Genomic DNA, 23,476 nt, shown 5'->3' with positions numbered 1-23,476 from the left:
CCTAGTTATCCATTCATTATATATTCGCCCTCCATAGAAATCCACACTGATGCTGGTGAATAGCTCTGATCCTGGGATCACAGATTAGAGCCACAGGACAGATCGGGAGGTCCATGTACTAAGAACTTGGTCCAGCTGTGTTTGTATGAGGCTCACACTTCATGCTGTTGCAAAATTCGGGTGCCTCCCCCTCTCTCTGCTGAGTGGTGACAAAGAGCCCATGGGATTCCATGCACTCACCCAGGGTCTGTGGCCCTTTGGAGAATTGAGACACGGTGGAGACAGTCGTAGCTTTAATAAATATTATTTATTCGCCTATTTACACCTTCGGAAGGGGAAGGGTGGCGCTGTGGGTTAAACCACAGAGCCTAGGACTTGCCGATCAGAAGGTCGGTGGTTCGAATCCCCGCGACGGGGTGAGCTCCCATTGCTCGGTCCCTGCTCCTGCCAACTTGCAGGTCGAAAGCATGTCAAAGTGCAAGTAGATAAATAGGTACCGCTCCGGTGGGAAGGTAAACAGCGTTTCCGTGCGCTGCTCTGGTTCGCCAGAAGAGGCTTAGTTATGCTGGCCACATGACCCGGAAGCTGTACGCCGGCTCCCTCGGCCAATAAAGCGAGATGAGCGCCGCAACCCCAGAGTCGGCCACGACTGGACCTAACGGTCAGGGGTCCCTTTACCTTACCTTTATTTACACCTTCAGTCTGCAAGGAGGAATTCCAGATCTTACAGCATGTTCCTTTCAAGAGGGGCTTGTACCCCACAGCAGTGCTTGTACCCCACAGCCAACCACCCTCCTTCCTCCTCCTTCCTCCCATCAGCCCTTGCTCCCAGACTCCCTTTTCCTGTCACCTCAAGTGTACAGTTTCCTGGCAACCTTTCAAATCCCTGTATCCTTCACACCTCAAGGCAGGGGGAAGGAGTTCTCTTGTATTGCAAATGGACCTCTATTGTTCTTTGATGGCCCCAGCTCAGTCAGGTTGTTCTGCGTAAGCTAGCTCAGGAATTCCTCTGCAGCTTGTATTCTCCCTCCATATCCCAAACAATCAAAATCCTAGCCTTTATCAGTATCTAGGATTTAGGGGGCTTAGCATTTAAATTTATAACAATACGTTTGTTGCAGCAAATACTGGTGTGGTTGTGTGTGCTGTGGTGGTGGTGCCCTGAGATGTTCTCCTGAAGAACATCTTTGCCAACCTGGTGTTTTCTGGACATTTGGGACTACACTCCCCATCAGTCCCAGCCAGCACTGGCATACTGGCTGGGACTGATGGGATTTGTAGTCCAAACCAGTCAGAGGACACCCGATTGGCAAAGGCTGTCCTAAAGAATGCAAGTATGAATGGACTTGAAGGTCCTTTTTAATTTTTTGGGCTGTTGTTGTTGCTGCTGAATGTGAATCCAATGCCCCAACCCAAAGTCATTTCAAATATATTGTGTTTCAATCTGCAATGTGATAATTGCGTGCATACTCCAAAGGTCTGTGCCACATGGTGAAGATAAGAGTGACTCCTGGCCCCGTGGGCTTTTGAAGAATCTGTTGAAGGGAAAAGATTTCCCCAAGAGAAGTATACGAGAGGCAGCAACTAAAATCAATGTGACAGAAGATAATGGAGGTTCCTCGTAAGAGACTGCTGTGAAAGAAAGAAAAATAACCGGTTCACTAAAACTAATAGCTAATATACGTGTTGATCATGTGCTACTAACAGCTTCTCACAGCAGCCTAACCAGCTACATAATCGTACCACACGGCAAATAACCAAAGCTATGAAACCACCACATCCCTTTTCAAAATTGGGCCATGCTCTGTCCTTGAATACCTCTTAGCTTAAGTCATAGGTACCTGTTTGCAGAAACAGCTTCACCATGAGGCGAGGTAAGATGGCCAACTCAGGTGGCATTATGGGTGGCAGAGTTGGAAGTAGGCAGATCTGGCCCATGGAACAAAATCTGTTGGCTTTGTGTGTCTCCTATTTATTTCAGTGGGATCTGCAGAAAGAAACTTTCCGGTAGAGCATGACGCATGATCATCAATGGAAAGTGGGGATTTCTCAGGATTCTACCTCAGGGACCTAAATGTCTTCGGCTGAAGCTATGTCTGAAAAGCTAGGTCATGGCCCAACTTCTGTTCCATTGCCGGCAGTTTTGTTGATGTGATCCAGTCTTACCCATGACGAACAGTTTATAATTTCACATATTTAAGGGACAACAAATTAGTTGCAGTTGAATATGTGAAGGAAAGCACACACCCTTTCCTTTTGTTATCCAAGATAAAGTGGCCTCAACAATTCTTCCTTTTGTCATGATGTACACAGCCATATCCCATAATCATTTATATCCTGGGATAGGAACTGATCATCTGATTGCAGTGCTTAATGAAAGTTATTTTTGTTTGTTTCTAGCAGGACTTCTTCAGCAAAGCAAATAGGAAAGGGTAAGTAATAAGATCAAAAACATGTATCAATTATTAAGCTGTGATTGAGTTCCTATAATCCTCAAACAGAAGCTTCCTTCTACACAAAGGTCAGTTTCACACACGTTGCAGTAAGCCAGAGTATAGGACAAATTTACAGATTATGATTAGGATCATTAACCATGATCCTATGTTTGGATGACAAAAGAAGTCAAACCTTGGCTTAGCTGCTAAGGATGCAGGAAACATTTGATCCAGTTTGCATTTGAAGACAAACCTACCCAAAGCGTACTTTCCGAAACAATGTGTAAACTGAACTACGGCCATCCTTTGAAATTTGCATTCTCCCGAGCTTTGCAATGCAGTTCTGCACCCAAGTAATGAAAAATTCAAATTCCGAGGTAAAGTATGAATAAAAATGCATATAATGAGGGAGATAACATACACAAATGCATTATATTAGGCAACATTATTATTAATCAGTGTTGTTGTTTTTAATGCCCTTCATCCTAAAGTCCTTTAAATTTAAATTTTAAATTTAAATTTAAAAAACTGCTTGAAAGAGTTTAAAAACTTAGAATAAAAAATACACTCACAAAAATAGGGCGGCCTTAAACATATTCATCGCAGGTATCAAAGGACAGGGTAAAGAGGTGAGTCTTTAACGTTCGCCAAAAACTGTATACAGTGGTACCTCGGGTTAAGTACTTAATTCGTTCCGGAGGTCCGTTCTTAACCTGAAACTGTTCTTAACCTGAAGCACCACTTTAGCTAATGGGGCCTCCCGCTGCTGCCGCGCCGCCAGAGCACGATTTGTGTTCTCATCCTGAAGCAAAGTTCTTAACCTGAAGCACTATTTCTGGGTTAGCAGAGTTTGTAACCTGAAGCGTATGTAACCTGAAACGTATGTAACCCGAGGTACCACTCTAATGAAGTTGGCCAGATGCACCTCTGTGATGAATAGGAGTTCCACAACTTAGGGGCTGCTGCAAAAAAAGCTTTGGGAGCCATCCGTCTGAGGGTGGAAGACAAATCCAGAGGCTCCCCCATTCTAATCCAGATCCTGAGAGGCTATGTAGGGAAGGAAGTTTTATTTGGTGGTTTATATATTTGGGGCTTCCCAGTAGTGATGTATGGAAGTGAGAGCTGGACCATAAAGAAGGCTGATCGCCAAAGTATTGATGCTTTGGAATTATGGTGCTGGAGGAGACTCTTGAGAGTCCCATGGACTGCAAGAAGATCAAACCTATCCATTCTTAAGGAAATCAGCCCTGAGTGCTCACTGGAAGGACAGGTCCTGAAGCTGAGGCTCCAGTACTTTGGCCACCTCATGAGAAGAGAAGACTCCCTGGAAAAGACCCTGATGTTGGGAAAGATGGAGGGCACAAGAAGAAGGGGACGACAGAGGACAAGATGGTGGGACAGTGTTCTCGAAGCTACCAGCATGAGTTTGACCAAACTGCGGGAGGCAGTGGAAGACAGGAATGCCTGGCGTGCTCTGGTCCATGGGGTCACGAAGAGTCGGACACAACGACTAAACAACAACAATATTTGGGGCCTGAGTTGCAATGATTATATATTATTTTTCCTTTTTTAAAAAACAAACAAGCAACCCACCGCTTTCTGATTTCAGATTCTGGAGACAGTGATGTCTATGATGATGTAGAGCCAACTGACTTCCCTCCCCCGCCAAAAGAACTTAGGTGAGTAAACGTATAAAACAAGGATGTGTGCAATGGCCTATTGAGGGATGGGGAGACACTGATCTGTTTGCTGTTACTCAAGGGCTTCATGACACGTGTTATAAGTGACAGGATTCACAGCTATGGTGCGGGTTTCTAGAATGGGTCAGCAAACTTTTTCACCAGGGGCCTGGTCCACTGTCCCTCAGACCTTGTGGGGGGACCAGACTATATTCTGAAAAGAAAAAAAATGAACGAATTCCTATGCCCCACAAATAACCCACAGATGCATTTTAAATGAAAGCACACCTTCTACTCATGTAAAAACACCAGGCAGGCCCCACAAATCACCCAGAGATGCATTTTAAATAAAAGGACACGTTCTACTCATGTAAAAACACGTTGATTCCCAGACTGTCTGCGGGCCGGATTTAGAAGGCGATTGGGCTGGATCCGGCCCCCAGACCTTAGTTTGCCTAGCCATGTTCTAGAACTTTAAATACTAGACACAGCCTAGGATGAAGAGAGGAGATTGAAACTTCTCTTTGCAGCTCTGCAACCCGACGCTTAGAAAGTTTAATTTGCTTTAGTTTATTCTATTGTGGTTTTACCTTTTTTTTTTTTTTGTATGCTTTAAATTGTAATTGTGGATTTTTAGTGATGATTTTATTGCCTTGTGGTTTTTTGGAAAGCACATTGAGGGTTCTCCCCCCTTACAATCAAGCAGTATGTAAATTTTATGAAATAAACAAACTGGCAAGTATTAACCACTCTCAATCTTAACCTGTTAACTGCCATTTGTCCAGATTTTAATTTGTCTGAATTAATTTTAAGATGTATTTTAATTAATTGATACCTGTTGTTATGTATACTGTTATTTATGTGCTGTTAGCTGCATCGAGCCCAGCTCCGGTCGGGGAAAAAATAAAATTTATTATTCTTAAACTGTGATCTTGGTAAAACATGCCCTCTGCCACTTCGCTGTGATTTATCATTAGAAAATTGCCTTCAGTTGGGTCAGTGAAAGTTCCTGGCCCATAATACTAATTGCCTTGAAGGGGAGGGAAAATTTAAATATCTGTTCCATGCATACTGCATTCTTGATGAAATCCTCCGCCACATTTGGTGCTTATTTTTTTTTCCAAAAAACCTAACCATGTCATTAGCAAAAGGCTAATTAATTATTTAATTAATTAGCTTGTCCTTTGGCTAGGCTTTAATTGACAACCAGTAAAATAAAAACGTGCCTAATCTTTATATTGGCAATCTTGATTTTTCTTCTTCTTCTTCTCCTTCTGTTTTGCAACCTGACGCTTTAGCATAGCGAAGTCCCTGAGCATTGTGAGAGCCAAATCAGATGACCGTGATTCGCAGAAACTCAAGAAGATGGAGAAAGAGGAGAAAGAGTTCCGAAAGAAGTTTAAAGTAAGACCTTGTTTTCGTAAAATTGTTTCTTAAGGCAGCGGAGCTAATGGCATAAACCAGAGCAATAAAACTATGCAAAACACTAAAACAGCATAAAACACCAATCAAAATGAGAAACATGTCCAATTTTGTGAAATTGCCAAAGCCACAAATCACATTACAAGCCTTAATGAGGTTTACCAAATAAAAAATAAAAATAGCTCACCTGCCTAAAATTAATTTGGCAGCTGCCTGTCTTGATAGACAAGGGAATTGCGCCTCTGGGGGTGAAGTCAAACTGCACCGAAGTGACCTCCCCGGGGTGCAAGCCTGGGCGGTGTATACGGAGGTGTATGTAAACAACAAAAAGTAAACAACAACAAAACCAAGGCCTCATCCGGATGACCTGTTTATATAGCATTTATCCTGACTTTAAATTCTGGATTTTTAACTCTTTTAAATTCTGGATTTTAAACTGCTGTAAGCCGCTTTGGGACCTGCTAGTATAATAAATCCAACGAAAACAAAAGCAACACCAAATGAGGAGGCTTTCTGAATTTAAAAAAGTTGAGCTTCTGCCATTAGGTTATGGCCATAAATATTCAGTGTGCACCCCGTCAAACTCAGTGTGTTTTACTTCTTTGTGGACTATATTTTTAATTTAAAATGTTACACAATGACAAGAAAGCTTTTATGAAAATCTGTTTGGGAGAATGAGCATTTATCTTCACTTCCCCTGGGGGAAAATGTGTGAAAGTGGTGCACTTCCCCATTCTAAATACTATCAATGAAGCTCATTATGACTACGAGGGGAAGTTATTGGTTGTCTCAGGAGAGCATTTGAGGGCTGGATCCAGAGGAAGTGCAAACCGTACTGTTTAGATGGTTGCATGTCATTCATGTAGCACCCTCCTGTGAACAAAACCAGGTACAGTATCCGTAACTGTAGGCCTTGCATTTCTGTAGGCCATACCTTTTCACTGGTATATGTTAATATGTTAATATTTATACGCCACACATCTTACTGGGTTTCCCCAGTGTGGCGATCACACAGGGTCCCTGGACGTTTGACTGTCCATTGATCCCTGTGCCACCACTGTAATTGCTTCCCCGCTGCCACCAACCCGTTTCTCTCGGGTACACACGGAGTCCAGACAGTTGTTAACATTAAACCAAATAAACAAGTTTATTTTATAAGGATTAACAAGTTTATGGTTTCTGATAATTTTTCTTGTCAGTTTCTTAATCTTAGTTGCCTTACCAGCCTATACCTTCCTAATAACTTCTAACTGATTATCCCAACTGTCTATCTGACTCCTCTTAACAGATTCTCTCACATCAAACTATCCCAACCCACAGACTTATCCTCCTCTCTCCTCTAACACCTGACTGACTCCTTAACAACACTAACTCTAACTCTAACTCCTCCCCTTGGGTTCCCACTTGCCAATTACTCCACACTCATTTAACCCTTTCCTTATGACCCAGTATGATGTCACCTAGGAGGGCAAATGCCACACCCAGCCACTCTGGGCAGCTCCCAACAGAACACTAAGATTAAATCTTCAAACATTAAAAAACTTCCCTAAACAGGGCTGCCTTCAGATGTCTTCTAAAAGTCAGCTTTCAACATATATAAAAGCACAATAAAGCATTAAATGTTAAAGAAAACTTCCCTGTACAGGATTGCCTTCAGACGGGGTTGGATAACTCCATACCCTCCAACATTTCTCCAGTGAAAACAGGAACATCCTAAGGAAAAGTGGGACATTCCAGTATCAAATCAGAAACCAGGACAGTTTCTCTAAATCAGAGAAGTCCCTGGAAAATGAGGATGTTTGGAGTGTCTGCTCTAGTCCTGGAGGCAGTACATAACCATCATGATTCTTGGGTGTTGCTAGCCTTATCCACCATAAATTTGTCTAATCCCTTTCTAAAACCAGCTAAGTTGGTCATCATCCCTACCTGTTTTGGTAGTGAGTTTCCATAGCATAACTATGCACTGTGTGAAGAAGTATTTCCTTTTGCCTGTCCTGAATCTCTTCACCATTCGGCTTCCTTAGATGGCCCTGAGTTCTATTACGATGAGACAAATGGGGAAACTTATCTCCATGCACTTTCTTTGCACCATGCATAACTTTCCACCCCTTTGCCATTTTTCTAAGCTAAACAGTCCTAAACCTTGAGGTGTTGCTCCATCTCCATGTTCATTTCGGTTGCCCTTTTCTGTACTCCCCCCCCCCCCAGCTGTTCCACATGCTATTTAATATGTGGCAAACCCCTTGCTATTTTGTGACTGTTAAACACTTGCACTTTTAAGAGCATTATGACCCAATGATGGGACAGGCCTGCTTTGTGAATGGGGACAGAAGTCATATTCTTTCGCTTCCTACCAGGCATAAGGGCATTAACAACCATGGAATCCTCTTTTAAAGCCATCCAGGTTGTATACATCTTGTCTTTCCCAGCTCTGTTCTTTGAGCATCAGATTTCTATAGACTCCATGCCAGCCCACTGGGTTTTGTTCTGGCTCACCTACAACATCAATGCCAGTGGGCCCAGTATCCTTGAGATTTAAAACATAGCTTGAGCGTGTCTTCTGGGAGCCAATGTGGTGTAGTGGTTAAGAGCAGTAGACTCTTAATCTGGTGAACAGGGTTTGCGCCTCTGCTCCTCCACATGCAGCTGCTGGGTGTCCTTGGGCTAGTCACACTTCTCTGAAGTCTCTCAGCCCCACTCACCTCACAGAGTGTTTGTTGTGGGGGAGGAAGGGAAAGGAGAATGTTAGCCGCTTTGAGACTCCTTCAGGTAGTGATAAAGCGGGATATCAAATCCAAACTCGTCTTGTTTGTAAGAAGAAAGTGTGGTTTTAACTTTGCGCGTAATGCTTTTTTTGTGTGCAATCAAATTTTATTTTGATTTTCACAGTATGAAGGTGATATCCGAGTTCTGTATACTACAACCATATCCCGAGCACCATCTGCTAAGAAGAGAGGCTCAAAAGACTTACAAGTGAAGCCAGGAGATTCGGTTGAGGTTATAAAGAACGTGGATGATACTAAAGTCCTGTGTAGGAATGAAGAGGGGAAATGTAAGTACCAAAACATAAGGACAACCTGCTTTATGGTACACAGATAGCAAAAGGTGCAGAGGCTCTTTATGTGTCCCAGAACACTGGGATCTAGATAAACATTACAAGCGATTGCCCCAAATCTTGTTCAGATTAGTCATAGAACTTACTCTGAGCAACTGCTAACAGAACTCTAATTTCCCCTATTATTTTTTAATATATCCTTGCAAAAATCCTGCATATTTTCTTCTATCCAGGGCATGTCTTTGAAAGCAGGTTCAAGTAATTCACTGTAGAATTAAATAACACACTAGCTTCTGAAATTAAACCAACAAAATACTGTTCAGTGCACTTTAGTGCTGTTGATTTTACTCAGTCCACCTTGAGTGAAACCATGTTGCCTAAGTGACCTGCTAATAGTTTCAGTGGGCGCATAAATAATTGCACAATTAATATATCATGCATGTGCATTATAGTTGAGGGAGCAAGCAAGAAGAGACAAATATAAGCTTTCTCAAATGAGAGATTATTTCTGGGCTGCAAGGCTGCAAAACCATTGGATTCTAGAGGGCTGCAACCAGCCTTAATATAGCTCTGATCTGATCATTGTGTTAGCAATAGTAGTTGTGCTGCTGGCTAGATCACATCCAGAACTAAACTATCAATAAAGACAGTTTGCCAGCATCTTTGTGCATAGAAAAGCCAGGTTCCAACATTTTGTCAGGTTTCAGTGTCTCTAAGAAATGACCGTATGAGTGATGCTGTGTGCAGGTGAGAAGGGGCAGGACTACAGATAAAGGCTTATGCTTAATTCTCAATGGATGGGGTCACCAAGCACAGAGAATAGGCTTGGTCTCCAGTGTCAATGTCCAATGTAGGGATGCGGGTGGCGCTGTGGATTAAACCACAGAGCCTACGACTTGCCGATCAGAAGGTCGGCGGTTTGAATCCCCGTGACGGGGTGAGCTCCCGTTGCTCAGTCCCAGCTTCTGCCAACCTAGCAATTCGAAAGCATGCCAAAGTACAAGTAGATAAATAGGTACCACTCTGGCGGGAAGGTAAATGGTGTTTCTGTGTGCTGCTCTCGTTCGCCAGAAGCGGCTTAGTCATGCTGGCCACATGACCCGGAAGCTGTACGCCGGCTCCCTCAGCCAATAAAGCGAGTTGAGCGCCGCAACCCCAGAGTCGGTCACGACTGGACCTAATGGTCAGGGGTCCCTTTATCTTTTTAACTATCATGCCCCCCTCCAAAAAATCCTGAGAACTACAGTTTACCACTCACGCCCCTACAGCTCTCAGCTGCCTTAAACCATGGTTCCCAGGATCCTTTGAGGGAAGCCACAACTGTTGGAAGTGGTATAAGGGAAGGGTACATAAATAAGAATGCATTATCAATAAATACCTAACATTTTCTAACTTTCCAGCAAACCCTGTGCAAACATGTCTGAATGAGTGATCAATAAACAGCCCACAAGACCTCTCCTCCTCCTCTCTCCCCCTCTCCTCAGTGAGAGTATGGGTTGTGGAATGACAGGAATGTGGAGTGGGGCTTGTGACCTTTCACTTTATCTGCCTACAAATGTCTTAGAAAGGGGAAAGAGGTAGCATTCCCCTGAGGTCTCACAAAGGATGTTCGGTCGCTTCTGCCAACAACAGGATATTTTGTGAAGAAGGATAAGGAGTTCCTCCCAGTGTCTTCCTGGGCAAAGGTTCCTCTAATGCAGACTATTATTATTATTATTATTTTCATAACAGGCAAATTTCCTTTATTTTTCTATATATCCAAGAATATATATATTCAGGCACGTTCAATTTCCATGCAAATTATTGAGACTCTCTTCCCGCAATGCACAAACCCCACATTTATGTCCAAATGTGTATAATGAAACTGTGGCAATTCTCATAATTGCTGTAACCTAGATTTTTAAGAATTTATATATATTTTAAATATGAGGTGCTGCTATTGGATTTTGCCCTTCTTTTCATTCCGCTCAAAGCAGATCAGCCATATGAGAGCAGAAAACTATTTAACCCCCCCCCCCTGCACAACCAGACATTCTTCACATTTTTTTTGATAGTGAAACTAATGACAGATGATGTGGCATGGCTATCTGCAGAACAACTGAGCAAACTCCACCCTCTCTCACAAGGCCTGAACATCTGCCTTGTCAGCTTCCACAGAAATTGTCGGCAGCTGAGGGGGTTCGTTATTATTTCTGGTTTCGTATCCCACCCTTTCCCAGGGGCTCAGGGTAAAATGCAGCATTTGAAATCTTTTAAATAATAATAATAATAACCATAACCAATCCCTGAGCCATCGCTCAGCCAGTAAAATAGCTAGGAAATAAGGCTGCCATTTCCAGCTTTTTTGCCCGGCCCTATTGTTAGGCAGTGTGAAGTACCTGCCTCAGGCCACAGATACTGGGAGATGGGGACATGATGGAGGGCAGAGCTGGGTGCGCAACATGTGGCTTGCCCTGTGAATCCTATAATGCCCTCCAAGCCCGCTCCACCCAAATGTAACCAAGGATGTTGTCCTGTTACCCGTGTGTTGAAATAAGACCCATCTTCTGTCTATGAAATTCTGAGGGAGGGGCCATTTTTTCCTTCCTCTTGGGTAGCAAAATGCCTTGGAGGCAGCTGTGCTTTGCTTGGGCCACACTAAGTAAAGGTAAAGGTAAAGGGACCCCTGACCATTAGGTCCAGTCGTGACCGACTCTGGGGTTGCGGCGCTCATCTCGCTTTATTGGCCGAGGGAGCCGGCGTACAGCTTCCAGGTCATGTGGCCAGCATGACTAAGCCGCTTCTGGCAAGCAGAGCAGCGCACGGAAACGCCATTTACCTTCCCACCGGAGCGGCACCTATTTATCTACTTGCACTTTAACGTGCTTTGAACTGCTAGGTTGGCAGGAGCAGGGACCGAGCAACGGGAGCCCCGCAAAGCCTCCTGAGCGAAGATAGAGGAGCGCTCCCTCTTAACTCAGGATGCTTTGCGTTGCTTTCTTATTTCTTGTTTTCCTCCCCTAAAAACTAGGTGCGTCTTATGGTCCGGTGCATCTAATAGAGCGAAAAATACGGTAGTTCCACTGGGACACATTTGACTGCGCATCCCTCTCTTCTCCCCATGAATGCTCCTTGTTCTGTGGGCTGCCTATCGCCTTTGGAATAGATGGAGGGAGCATAGGGAGAGGAGAGGGCGGGGAAGTCCTGCTGCACAAGCGGAAAATCCTTATGCTAGAAGAACTACTCTTTTGGATACTTCCCCCATGACAATTCAGTTTATAACCCCCTGGAAAGAAACTTGCACCATATTTGGTACTCTGTTGCATTGTAAAGACCTGTATGTAGAGTTCTGGATTTCAGGGTTTGCTAATGTGGGTGGTAAGCAGGCATTACTCACGCAAACCTCAAACAACACAAACATCCCAGTGGCTTTTGCTTCTTTGGGTAGTGACAATATTGCAATAACCACTTTGCACACACACACACAAAACTAACATGGGTTGTCTTTGAGGGACTTGCCAGCTCACACTCAAGAAAGACATCCTCTCTAAACAACACAATGTGATTTATATATTTTGTGCAGCCTTGACACTAAAAATCGATGATTTGCTCTGAAAGGCTTGCTAATGGCAGAGATTATCTTGATGCGAGACCGGAAAGGGGAATAGAATACATTCGTTATGAGCTCATTTCCCCAAGGGAGTTGTCCTGAAGTTGTGTTATTGTCCCTCCTTTAAGGGGAGGTCTTCCTGCCTTGAAATGAATGACAGGAACTCAGGTTTCAAAGGCCACCGAGGGAGTTCCATTATCAGGTTCAGAATGTTTGCCTTGCTGTTTTCAACTGCTGCTGTGGAGGAAAGAAAGTACAGTATCATTCATTCTTCCTATTTTTCCAGATGGGAAACTGAGTCACAAAGGCTGCAATGTGCAAGGCAAGCATAGTCCTTTGAAAAGTCACTCTGAAAGTTCTGAAGGAAACGGGTCGTGGAATTCTGCCACGGCCCTTAGCACAGTAGGAACATGACAGACAGATTTTATTTTTGTACCACAGCAGTGACAGCAGTGCAGTTGCTGGTTCTCACTTCCATGCAGGAGAAAGCAGCCTTGCTGCAGGGCACAGAATCCTGTCCCCTGTTTTTAAAAATCATTCTAGCGCTGTGGATGACGAGAACGCAGCCTGCAGAGCAACCAAAGATTGGGGAGGAGAAGGGGTTTTTAAAAAATTTACTCAGCGTTTATTAAGGTTTATGATAGCAAGTTAAAATATTTCCAAGCTCAATAGGTGATGGTATAGAATACCCTTGATGTACATTTCTCAAAATGCCTGTCGCATCCATTCAAACTTGTCCTGTTCTAGACAGTTTTTGCTCTGGCAGACAGATGCATGAGTCTTCAGGACACTTATCAGCACTGAATGTGCATTTTCCTTTCCAAGTTTGCAAAACCATCAAAAGAAAGAGGTCAAAGAAAGTGCAATGCATTGCTGTGGGGATGGAGGAACATCTTCTGTCCCTTTTTGCAATGAGAATCGTTGCGCAGCATCACTTTTTCACTTTGAAGGGCTGCATCCGGGGCTTTAGGCTGTTTGCATGTAGAATTGTGAGTCACTGACTGGTAACTTGTCAGTTACGAAATGCAGTGGAGGCTAGTCCATCAGGTTGCTGCCCCACCAACCTTGGTCTGCTTGCCTCTTGCCAGGGGGTGGCTATGCCTGTCATTAGCGCCACCTACTGCTGGCCTCCCTGCCTTCCACCCTATCAGACCCGATGGCAGCAGCCATCACTGAGAACAGCCCTTTGCGTGATCTGTGGACAACGATGATAAAATATAGAAACAAGCTTCTGAATGGGTGGTGGTGAGGTATTTGCCGATTTTTATTTCACGAACCAGTGCTTTATACCTCCTATAATATGCACCTACGATCTTCCTTTCAGATAGCAGGGTGTCAGTTCCAGCTAAATGACAACACATTTCACAGGGTAGGGGTAAAATCCTAGATGGCACACGTCCTTTCTGCATTATCGTTTTCACCTTCCTGCCTCGTGGTTTTCTTTCAGCTCAGAAGAGTGATACCAGCTTCAGCTGATGATAACTATGTACTTATAATTTGATTTTACAGATGGTTATGTCCGGAGAAGCTGCATAGTGGATGAGTAAGTGCAATGTTTTCATCTTGAAACTTTTTATAATACAGTATTGTCAAAGCTAGTGAAACAGTTTTGCTTCCCAAACAAGGAACACACACACACCCCGGCAACACTATGTAAATGAAGACTTTCCCATAGAATATTGCTAAGTTGTTCCTCTGGAAAATTTCACAGAAACAAAAGAAATTATCAGAATTGAAAGCCTGGTGTTTTTCCTGTTGATTTTTTTTTTTTAATAGGGATAGTGTTAATCATCACTTTCATTGTTTATTGGCATAATATATTGGGTAAAATCCACTCAGAATTTATCCTGTATTGAAATGAACAGCATATTCAATGCAATAGCTCAGTTGGTAGAGCATGAGGCTCTTAATCTCAAGGTTGTGGGTTTGAGCCCCACATTGGGCGAAAGATTCCTGCATTGCGGAGGCTTGGGCTAGGTGACCCTCCTGGTCCCTTCCAATTCTACATTTCCATATTCAGTATGTCTTGCCCTGCACCTGTTGACCTGTTGCCCAATTTCTTCTTCTTCTTCTTCTTCTTCTTCTTCTTCTTCTTCTTCTTCTTCACATACTTTATCTTAAAAACATTTAAATGGTTTCTAAAACAAATTAATACCTTTTTAATATATACCGTACTTTTCCATGTATATGACTAGGTTTTTTACTCTAAAATAATGTTAAAAAATGGGGGTTGTCTTATACACGGGGGTTATCTTCCCCCATTTTTATGAATTTGCGTCCCCCAAAATAGTTGTCATGTTATACACAGGGGCATGATATACACAGAAAAATATGGTAAGTTGAGTTGCAGTGGGATCTGATTCTAAGGGGTCATCCTTTTTGAGGTTTAATGTTTAACTATGTTTTTATACATGCTGGAAGTTGCCGAGAGTGGCTAGGGCAACCCAGTCAGATGGGCGGGGTGCAAATAATTATTATTATTATTATTATTATTATTATTATTATTATTATTATTTATGCACACTTCCACTTGACCTGCATTTTGATTCTTTTGTGTACCAATTAATTTTCCCCCGGGTCCGAGAGCTTTCCTCATTGTTCCATGGCTGTGCCTTTTGAAAATATGATCTTACCCATTGCGTAGGATCTTATCAGATGCACAGAAAAGCCAGAAAAGAGAGGCTTTGCTTACCTGAGCTTCAATTTAGGTAAGCTTAGATTTTCTCAAGGCTCAGCCATGGAACAATGAGAGAATGGACCGTGGTCAAATGGTCCAGTATCCATGGAATATGGTCAAATGGGCCATGCTTTTCTATAAGGCAGCTTCCTCTGTTCCTAATATATGTGAAAGTGACTAAACCATATGATTTCCTTTTTTCTTTCTAAACTTACAGTGATGAAGAAATATATGATGATATCGCTGATGAGGGTACGTTACACATGTCCAACAGAATTGTAGTCATTTGGGATTGAGTAAACAGAAGTATTTTATTTTGGTTGTGTTCTTTTTATAACAAGGGTAGGCTTTTTTCATACTGTATTTACATTTACATTTCTCCCCCACCCCCACAGGTTGCATATATGACAACGATTAGCTGTGGATTTCCCTTCAGCCTGAGCTTCATCTACTCTGAATCACCAAGTGGTTGATGCAAGAGTGAAATGTATTCCTCACATTGGTTGTTGTCTGCATAGGTACAAAGATTTGGTTAGGCTATCTCGCCAGCTTCTGAACTGTAAAGCAGGTCTCACAATGAAGGCATTGCAATGTTGGTGGGACGTGTCACTATTTTCCTCGATCAGGTTGAGGAAGCAAATCTCTAAACCACTTCCCTCTTCCACCAGTATGGTGAATATTAAATTATTCAGGCAACCACCCAGTTCTCATTTTGCAAACTTATTTTGTTTGTTTCCTCAAAGCATACACTTCTAAAATATTTCACAGATGAAATTAGTCACACTTATGTGTACTTGCTATACCCTGTTCTCACACCTGAAGCATCCTGGGCCTTTTACAGCTCTTCTCTATCAGTTATACATTGTGTTCATTTGCTCACCAGTACCGTACTTTTCCGTGTATAAGACAAGGATTTTTTTACTTGAAAGTTATGTCCCTGCAGGTGATGACAGCGGTCACAAAATTAAAAGACACCTGTTTCTTAGGAGAAAAGCGATGGCAAACCTAGACAGCATCTTAAAATGCAGAGACATTACCTTGCCGACAAAGGTCCGTATAGTTAAAACTATGGTTTTCCCAGTAGGGATGTGTGGAATTGAGAGCTGGACCATAAAAAAGGCTGATCGCCAAATAATTGATGCTTTTGAATTATGGTGCTGGAGGAGACTCTTGAGAGTCCCATGGACTGCAAGAAGATCAAACCTATCCATTCTGAAGGAAATCAGCCCTGAGTGCTCACTGGAAGGACAGATCCTGAAGCTGAGGCTCCAATATTTTAGCCACCTCATGAGAAGAGAAGACTCCCTGGAAAAGACCCTGATGTTGGGAAAGATTGAGGGCACAAGGAGAAGGGGACGACAGAGGACGAGATGGTTGGACAGTGATCTCGAAGCTACTAACATGAGTTTGACCAAGCTGCGGGAGGCAGTGGAAGACAGGAGCGCCTGGCGTGCTCTGGTCCATGGAGTCACGAAGAGTCGGACAAGACTAAACAACTAAACAACAAGAATGTTTAAAAATTGAGCTTGTCTTATACACGGGTAGTGCTGAGGGGGGGACGAGTGATTGGTTGGTGCCGCAAGCCAGAGATTGTCAACGGTGGTAGTGCGAGTGATTGGTGGCTGTGGAAATGGCTTTTTTTGATTTGCTGTTGCAGCGGCAATTGGGTGGGCGATAGGCGGCTGCCGCCGGCGAGCGGTCAGACATTTGGTGACTTTTGCGTTGCGTGTGATAGGAAGCCTTGTTCAGGCAGGTGATTCTCAGCAATCCCCCCCAAAAAGAAGCTCAACAGCTCTGGACAATCTTCCCCCATTTTCTTCATTTTGAGTCCCCCAAAATAGTCTTTTTGAGTCTTATACACAGGGCGTGTTATACACGGAAAAATACAGTAAGTTCTGGCTTTAGAAGCGGGCTGCATTAGCAAACTGTCCATAGAATCATAGACTTGTAGAGTTGGAAGGGACCACAAGTGCCATCTAGTCCAACCCCTTGCAATCCAGGAACCTATCGCCCAACATGGGGCTTGAACCCACAATCCAGAGATTAAGAGTCTCATGCTCTACCAGCTAAACTATCCTGACCATGATAGTTTTGTTTGTAACAAGAACTGAACAATCTTGCAACAAGTTCTCTTTGAGTTCATTTAACCCCCACCCATTCTTGCCTTGCTAGCTGTCTTGTCGCATGAAACGAAGCAGCGTGATGGCTTTTTGCATGCATGCATATTAATTTGCATCACACACATAAAATGCTCTGACGTTCTAGGCTCTGGAGATAGGGACTAAAGCCTGAAGAATTTTAATGCAGTTCAAACTGATACAAATCTTGAAACCCATCCCCAATATTTCTCCAAAAGGCAAAATAAGAGAGACAGTTTTTTCACCTCCTCCCACAAGAACAGACAGGTAGTGGAAAAGTAGGGGCTGTTCTGTTAAATATTGTTGGAGAATATGCAAATATTCCTCTGTGAAGGTCTGCATAGCCCCACTCCCTCTGACTTGCTTTGATCTACCTCTCCCTCCCCAATAAATGAACACTTTGAGATGGACCATTGGCTTTTTCAACTTCTAATGCACTTTGCGGGGTGGGTGGGATGGAGGAAGGACCTGGGCACTGTATTGTTTATTTGAACTGTTTATACTAGTAGTGCTGTGGAATATGTGAGAAAACATTTCATACACAGTTCAGTCTCCATCATAAGAGATTAGTCTCATATCAAAAGATGCCTGTGGCTTTGCTAGTTGACAGAAAAGACTGGGCGCAAATGGTTCCTCATGCAGCAATACTTGTTCAGCAGACAAAGACCACACTACTTTGAGTGACAATGAACGTCAAAGTCTGCACAACGGAAATTACAGGTTTTTAGTTGTAAAGGTTGCAAGATGATAGGGGTGCGTTTGCATCCATATGCATAAGTGGGTGCCATAATTAGCACTAATGCTGATCAGGAGAGAAGGGAACAGGGAGGGAGCAGGCATCATGTATCTAGCCCACAGCTTCCCTACCGACAGCCGATAAACCGTTTTGCCTTTCATGGGACTGGGAATACCTGTTCAGAACTGGCGTCTGGGTCAGATGAGAAACCACACAACACGCAAACACACACGGAACACAACTGCATGCAGTTTCTCAGTGTAGAGATACATGCGCTGAAGCTCCTTGCTGACTCAGAGTGACAGAGGAAATGTGCCACCCTAACAGATAACCAAGGAATATGTTTTCTAAAATTAACTTATTGTGCTTGGTACAAAACAAAACTTCTGTGGAGTGTTTTCATTGAACATTCATGACTGTAATTTATGTTGTTTTCAATCCTTTATTTTATGCTGCGTTCTGAGATTCCAGCCTTGGCACCCATCACTTAATTATAGTAGCATCTTGTTATGCTAATATATATTAATCTTCTGTTTTTATTCTCTGTAGATTTTGTTTTCTCATGCTTTGGGAAACATTAAAGATTTTATGGGTTTTCTAAACGGCAGCATTCTCCTTGTGCATTTTTTCACTCCGAGCTCACCCATAGTTAAGGCATCGTATTCGTTGGTTTTGATTAACCCGTCCTCCTTCTGCACAGATGCTAGGGTGCGGCACAACACATAATATCAACAAGCTGCACAATTAAAATTATGACACAGAAAAGAAAAACCCCACATTGCAATAACAAAACAGCCGCAGAGTGGGTCGAACAGTAAAACCCTTCCAATAGTTTAGCCATATTTGTCAATTGCTGCTTCTGGGATACAGTGGTACTTCAGGCTACATACACTTCAGATTACATATGCTTCAGGTTACAGACTCCGCTAACCCAGAAATAGTGCTTCAGGTTAAGAACTTTGCTTCAGGATGAGAACAGAAATCGTGCAGCGGCAGCGGGAGGCCCCATTAGCTAAAGTGGTGCTTCAGGTTAAGAACAGTTTCAGGTTAAGAACGGACCTCCGGAACGAATTAAGTACTTAACCCAAGGTACCACTGTATCTGGCAAAGCCATCCTGAAGAAGAAAAAGTAGAAGACAGATGTTCAATAAGTATGGCTGGCTTGCCCGCTAAAGGAAAGCACTATTTGGAATGGAAACATGGCCGGGAATGTGGAGTGATATTGCTGTCTTGTTCCATCGCAGCCTGAGGCTCACAAGGGGAAGGTGACAGCAGCAGAGCCAAGCTTGGTCCAGGCATAGCCTGTCAGAACCCTGGACAGAGCACAGTTGAAGGTGGTGCCTGGAGCATTCGCACCCACACAAGGGAGAGCTGTGCCCTTAGCACAGGGGAGGGGAACCTCGGACCCCGAGGGACAAATGCAGCCTACCTCTGCACACCACTCACGTTCCTCCCCAGGTCACATCCACCCTCTCCCGCATCCCTCAATGGCCCAGTTTCATTGGGCCCAGTCCTGTTGCATTAGCTATGGACATTTTTAATACTCGTCCGACTGCAAGTGCAGCAGGATGCAGGAACCACGCCAAATCATCTCTCCTTCGATTTGGAATGGGGTTTGGTTTAACTCTGGGGGTTTTACCAAACAGTTGAAAAAGAGCAGAGTTATTTCCGAGCCCAATTGTGAGCGTGTAATGATGAAGGTCCCATTGCATTTTCAGCAACAACACTGGGAATGCAACAGGGTCCCACCCTCTGTGAACCTGCCTGAGACCAGCTAATATCACTGAGCTTTCTGGTGCCTGCAATTTTCTGTATTTCCGTACGTTGCAAGGTTGAAAAGGGTTTTAAATGAAAACCAGTCAACAAGCAGCCTAATGACACTTTAATAGATTAATAAGAACATGAGAAGAGTCCTCCTGAATTGGGCCAAAGGCGCATCTAGTCCGGCAGACTGAGATTTGGAGATATGCTTCAAGGTCCAGACAATGGGAAGTCCCAAAAAATTAATAATTATAATTTGGATGATAATTTGGTCTTTTTATTTTAGTTTTTAATTTTAATTGGATTATGATTTTATATGTTAATTGGATGTTTATTTATTGGAAAATTAATAAAAATGATTTAACAAAAAAGGTGCATCTAGTCCAACATCCTGTAGCCAGTCAGATGCTTATAGGAAGCCGCAAAGCAGGACCCTCAAAAGCATTATCTCCACTTGTGGTACCCAGCAATTAGCATTCAGAAGCTATGGCAATAGAAATTAGCTATTATGGCTAGTAGCCCCTTATCCTCCATGAATTGCTCCAATCCTTTTGTCAAGCCATCCAAGAGAATGGTCATCTAGCAGAAGCAAACTGCATGGTTTAACTATGCTCTGTGTGAATGAATTCTTTCCATCTTTTTTTCAAAGTGGAAGATACAAGGCAGATCTCCGTGTCTGAACTAACTTCCATGGGAAGCGAGTCTGAGAAGCAGGCAAATAGTGGTGGGAAGAGACAAAGTTCTAGGACTAGGTCTTGTTGATAAAAATGGACAAATCAACAGGTCTAGATGGCATCCAGCGGAGAGTTTTTAACCCATTTTTTTTTTGCTGATCTAATAGAAAACATGTATTGGTATGTTTTTTCTTCTCCTGCCAACCTAGCAGTTCAAAAGCACAAAGTGCAAGTAGATAAATAGGTACCACTCCAGCGGGAAGGTAAATGGCGTTTCCGTGTGCTGCTCTGGTTCTCCAGAAGCAGCTTAGTCATGCTGGCCACATGACCTGGAAGCTGTACACCGGCTCCCTTGGCCAATAAAGCGAGATGAGCGCTGCAACCCCAGAGTCGGTCACGACTGGACCTAATGGTCAGGGGTCCCTTTACCTTTACCTATGTTTTTTCTTAAGTTCAGTCCCCATACTTGAGACCTGGAAAGTGTAACAACAATTTTTAAAAAAGAGATCCATAGGGTATCTGGGAAATTACAGATCAGTTATCTTAACATTGCTGCAGGAAACCCAGCGGGATGCATCATTAAAGATAGGATGTAGACGAACAAGTCTTGCTGAAACAAAATCATTTGTAAGAACTCATTTAGGGTGGCACCACCTGAACTTTGGAACTTCCTGCCTATTGAGATCAAGCAGTCACCTCCACTGTACTCCTTTTGGGATCTGCTAAAAACATTTTTGTTTAGGCAAGCCTACCCAGATGCTTAGAAAGTTGAGGTAATTTTAATGTTTTAGTATTTTAACTTCTGTATGTTTTAAAGTACGCCTATGATTCCCCCCCCCTTGATTTTCTTGTTGATTTCCGTGCCTTTTTGCAAACCACTTTGAGGTTTCTTACAATCAAGCAGTGTATAAATGTTATGAAACAAACAAGCAAACAAATGTGTTTACACAAACTGCACCAGTGGCATCAAATGGGTCAGGTATATGTTTCAGCCAATAATGTTTGGTGATGTTGAGAAGTCCACATGGATTTTGTGAAAGCTTGAAAATTAGACCTGTTACCTGATTAGGGATTAAAGAAATGTTAGTTGATTATTTATACAAGCTGTATATTAATTTATCAGTTAAATTTGCATATGCATCAAAACAATATTTCTGAAATGAGAAAAGTCCAAGCAAGTTAAGACTAAACTAATGATCTTAAACTAAACTTTTCCATTATTTTGTAGTGGCTCCTTCTTGTGTGGGTTTGGAGAAAGACTTAACTTTCCATGAGGGATCCACTCAGTGCTTTTTTTTTCCTGGGGGGATGCAGGGGGATGCACACCCTTAAACATTTTGTGAATCTTTGTACTTTTGTCCATTTATTGTATTTATTTTCCCCGATTTGAACTATAAAATGGTGTTCAGTCAAAATGAGAGTACCCCTAAACATTTTTTTAAGAAAAAAATTTGCTGGATCCACTTATTTCCTTTGCCCAACTTTGTACACCATGTCTAAGCATGCAAACACTTAGCAAAGCTGCTGTGGAAGTGCATTCACTGCAGTTCTCCCCAGAGTCCAATTTGCAGACAAGTGTCGTGTGAGTTTGGGGCAGAAGCTGGCTATGCACTGCTTGGTTTGTGACATCACAAGCCCACAGTGGTAAGTCTCCTCCCCACCCCCTGTTGAGTTTTGCAAATGCAACAAGCAAAGGGTGAATTGGCTAAGCTTGCATGTGGTTTAAAGAAACGAAAAGGCCACCAACACATCTGACCTATGGGACAGATATGAGTTTTCATTCAGTGTTCAATTCATTGACAGATACAGCTATCAAAACAATGGTAAAGGACAACTAGGCGTTAGGCTTTCTCCATGGGAAGTGGGATAGGGGTGGGGAATTCCCCCTTTTAAGTAACATCAGTATGGACATGTGTCACTCTGGCCAAACAGATTTTTGCAAGTTTCTGAAACAGTATTAAAACCCTTGGAACCTTTTTACTAGAGGCAAAAATGGAATAAGCAGAGATATATTTTTCCAACAACTTCCAGCTCTTGGGGTGAGAAAAAAGCATTTTAGCTGCCTTAAATCTCTGTGTTGGAAAGTAGAAAAACAGTTTCAATACTGTAGTCAGGCACAATTATTCTGAGTGTCAACAGGAAGCAGATAGTCATTTTTTCAAAGAAAAACCAGTGACTTCAGAGTAAAACCACACACCCCATAAAGTGTGAAACTGCACACACTATTTGTTAAAAGTTGTGAATTGAATTTAGTGCCTTTCATCTGGGGTTTTTAAAATGCTATTTGCACAGCACATAGGGCACATTACACTTCACACAGCCTTTAAAATGTAAATTTAAAATGCTTTTAAAAGCAGACTAACCATTTGTCATGTATGATAATGACTTAAGATGCAATGCTGTGCGTAGGTTGTTACTTGCACTCCTAGTCATGGGTCTCCTGCAGGTGGCATGGATCCAGTATTTAATCCATATTTTATGAATGTCCCCTTAGACTGTGGTGCCTTGAGAACACGTTCAAAGAAGCCAGAGACTACCAGTGTGGATACTCCCGCAGGGGGATTTAAAGAAAACTCTACTCACTTCAGGGGCATAGGAAAGGGGGATGGGGGGACCCAGGTGCCATCATGGAGGGGGGGTGACAAATTATCAAGGAACAATTACTGCCCTACTAGGGTGGTTCATAGGGACGTGGGTGGCACTGTGGTCTAAACCACAGAGCCTAGGGCTTGCTGATCAGAAGGTCGGCGGTTCGAATTCCCATGACGGGGTGAGCTCCCGTTGTTCGGTCCCAGCTCCTGCCAACCTCGCAGTTCGAAAGCACGTCAAAGTGCAAGTAGATAAATAGGTACCGCTCCGGCGGGAAGGTAAACGGCATTTCCGTGCGCTGCTCTGGTTCACCAGAAGCAGCTTAGTTATGCTGGTCACATGACCCAGAAGCTGTCTGCGGACACACGCCGGCCCCCTTGGCCAGTAAAGCGAGATGAGCGCCGCAACCCCAGAGTCATCCATGACTGGACTTAACGGTCAGGGCTCCCTTTATCTTTACCTTTAGGGTGGTTCATAAAAAACTTTTTTTAAAAATGCCTGCTCCAAAGGTCTTATCTTACTGCACCTAGCGATAATATAGATACATATGAAATTTCATGCATATCAGTTAATATCTTGACCCTCCTCCACAAAAATAGCTGACAAGAAATTTTCTGCACTGGGTACCACCTGACCTTCCTACGCCTCTGACTCACTTATCCTTTGGCTGAGAGAGGGTTATATGCATATCATTCCTGCATATATGTTGGGCAGTGGCCAT

At 43.1% G+C, this 23,476-nt stretch overlaps 1 protein-coding gene across 2 annotated transcripts in view; it reads left to right on the top strand.

Moving 5' to 3' along the window:
- Positions 1 to 18,316, top strand: part of FYB1 (FYN binding protein 1) — a 54,608-nt gene extending 36,292 nt beyond the window's left edge. Inside the window, exons 12-19 of one of the 2 annotated variants that reach the window (XM_053408319.1) lie at positions 1,478 to 1,621; positions 2,404 to 2,432; positions 4,045 to 4,114; positions 5,413 to 5,518; positions 8,426 to 8,588; positions 13,690 to 13,723; positions 15,075 to 15,109; positions 15,253 to 18,316. In XM_053408319.1, coding sequence (XP_053264294.1) covers positions 1,478 to 1,621; positions 2,404 to 2,432; positions 4,045 to 4,114; positions 5,413 to 5,518; positions 8,426 to 8,588; positions 13,690 to 13,723; positions 15,075 to 15,109; positions 15,253 to 15,275 — 604 coding nt within the window. In that variant the 3' untranslated portion in view covers positions 15,276 to 18,316. Of the gene's footprint in view, positions 1 to 1,477; positions 1,622 to 2,400; positions 2,433 to 4,044; positions 4,115 to 5,412; positions 5,519 to 8,425; positions 8,589 to 13,689; positions 13,724 to 15,074; positions 15,110 to 15,252 lie in introns of both variants that reach the window. The other variant, XM_053408318.1, reaches the window with a different exon arrangement.
- Positions 18,317 to 23,476: the final 5,160 nt, after the last annotated feature.

The sequence above is a fragment of the Podarcis raffonei genome, chromosome 11 (genome assembly GCF_027172205.1).
Source record: "Podarcis raffonei isolate rPodRaf1 chromosome 11, rPodRaf1.pri, whole genome shotgun sequence".
In the NCBI taxonomy this organism is placed as follows: domain Eukaryota; kingdom Metazoa; phylum Chordata; class Lepidosauria; order Squamata; family Lacertidae; genus Podarcis; species Podarcis raffonei.
Note: the sequence above shows the minus strand (reverse complement) of the source record. Positions and strands in the feature narration are given on the sequence as shown.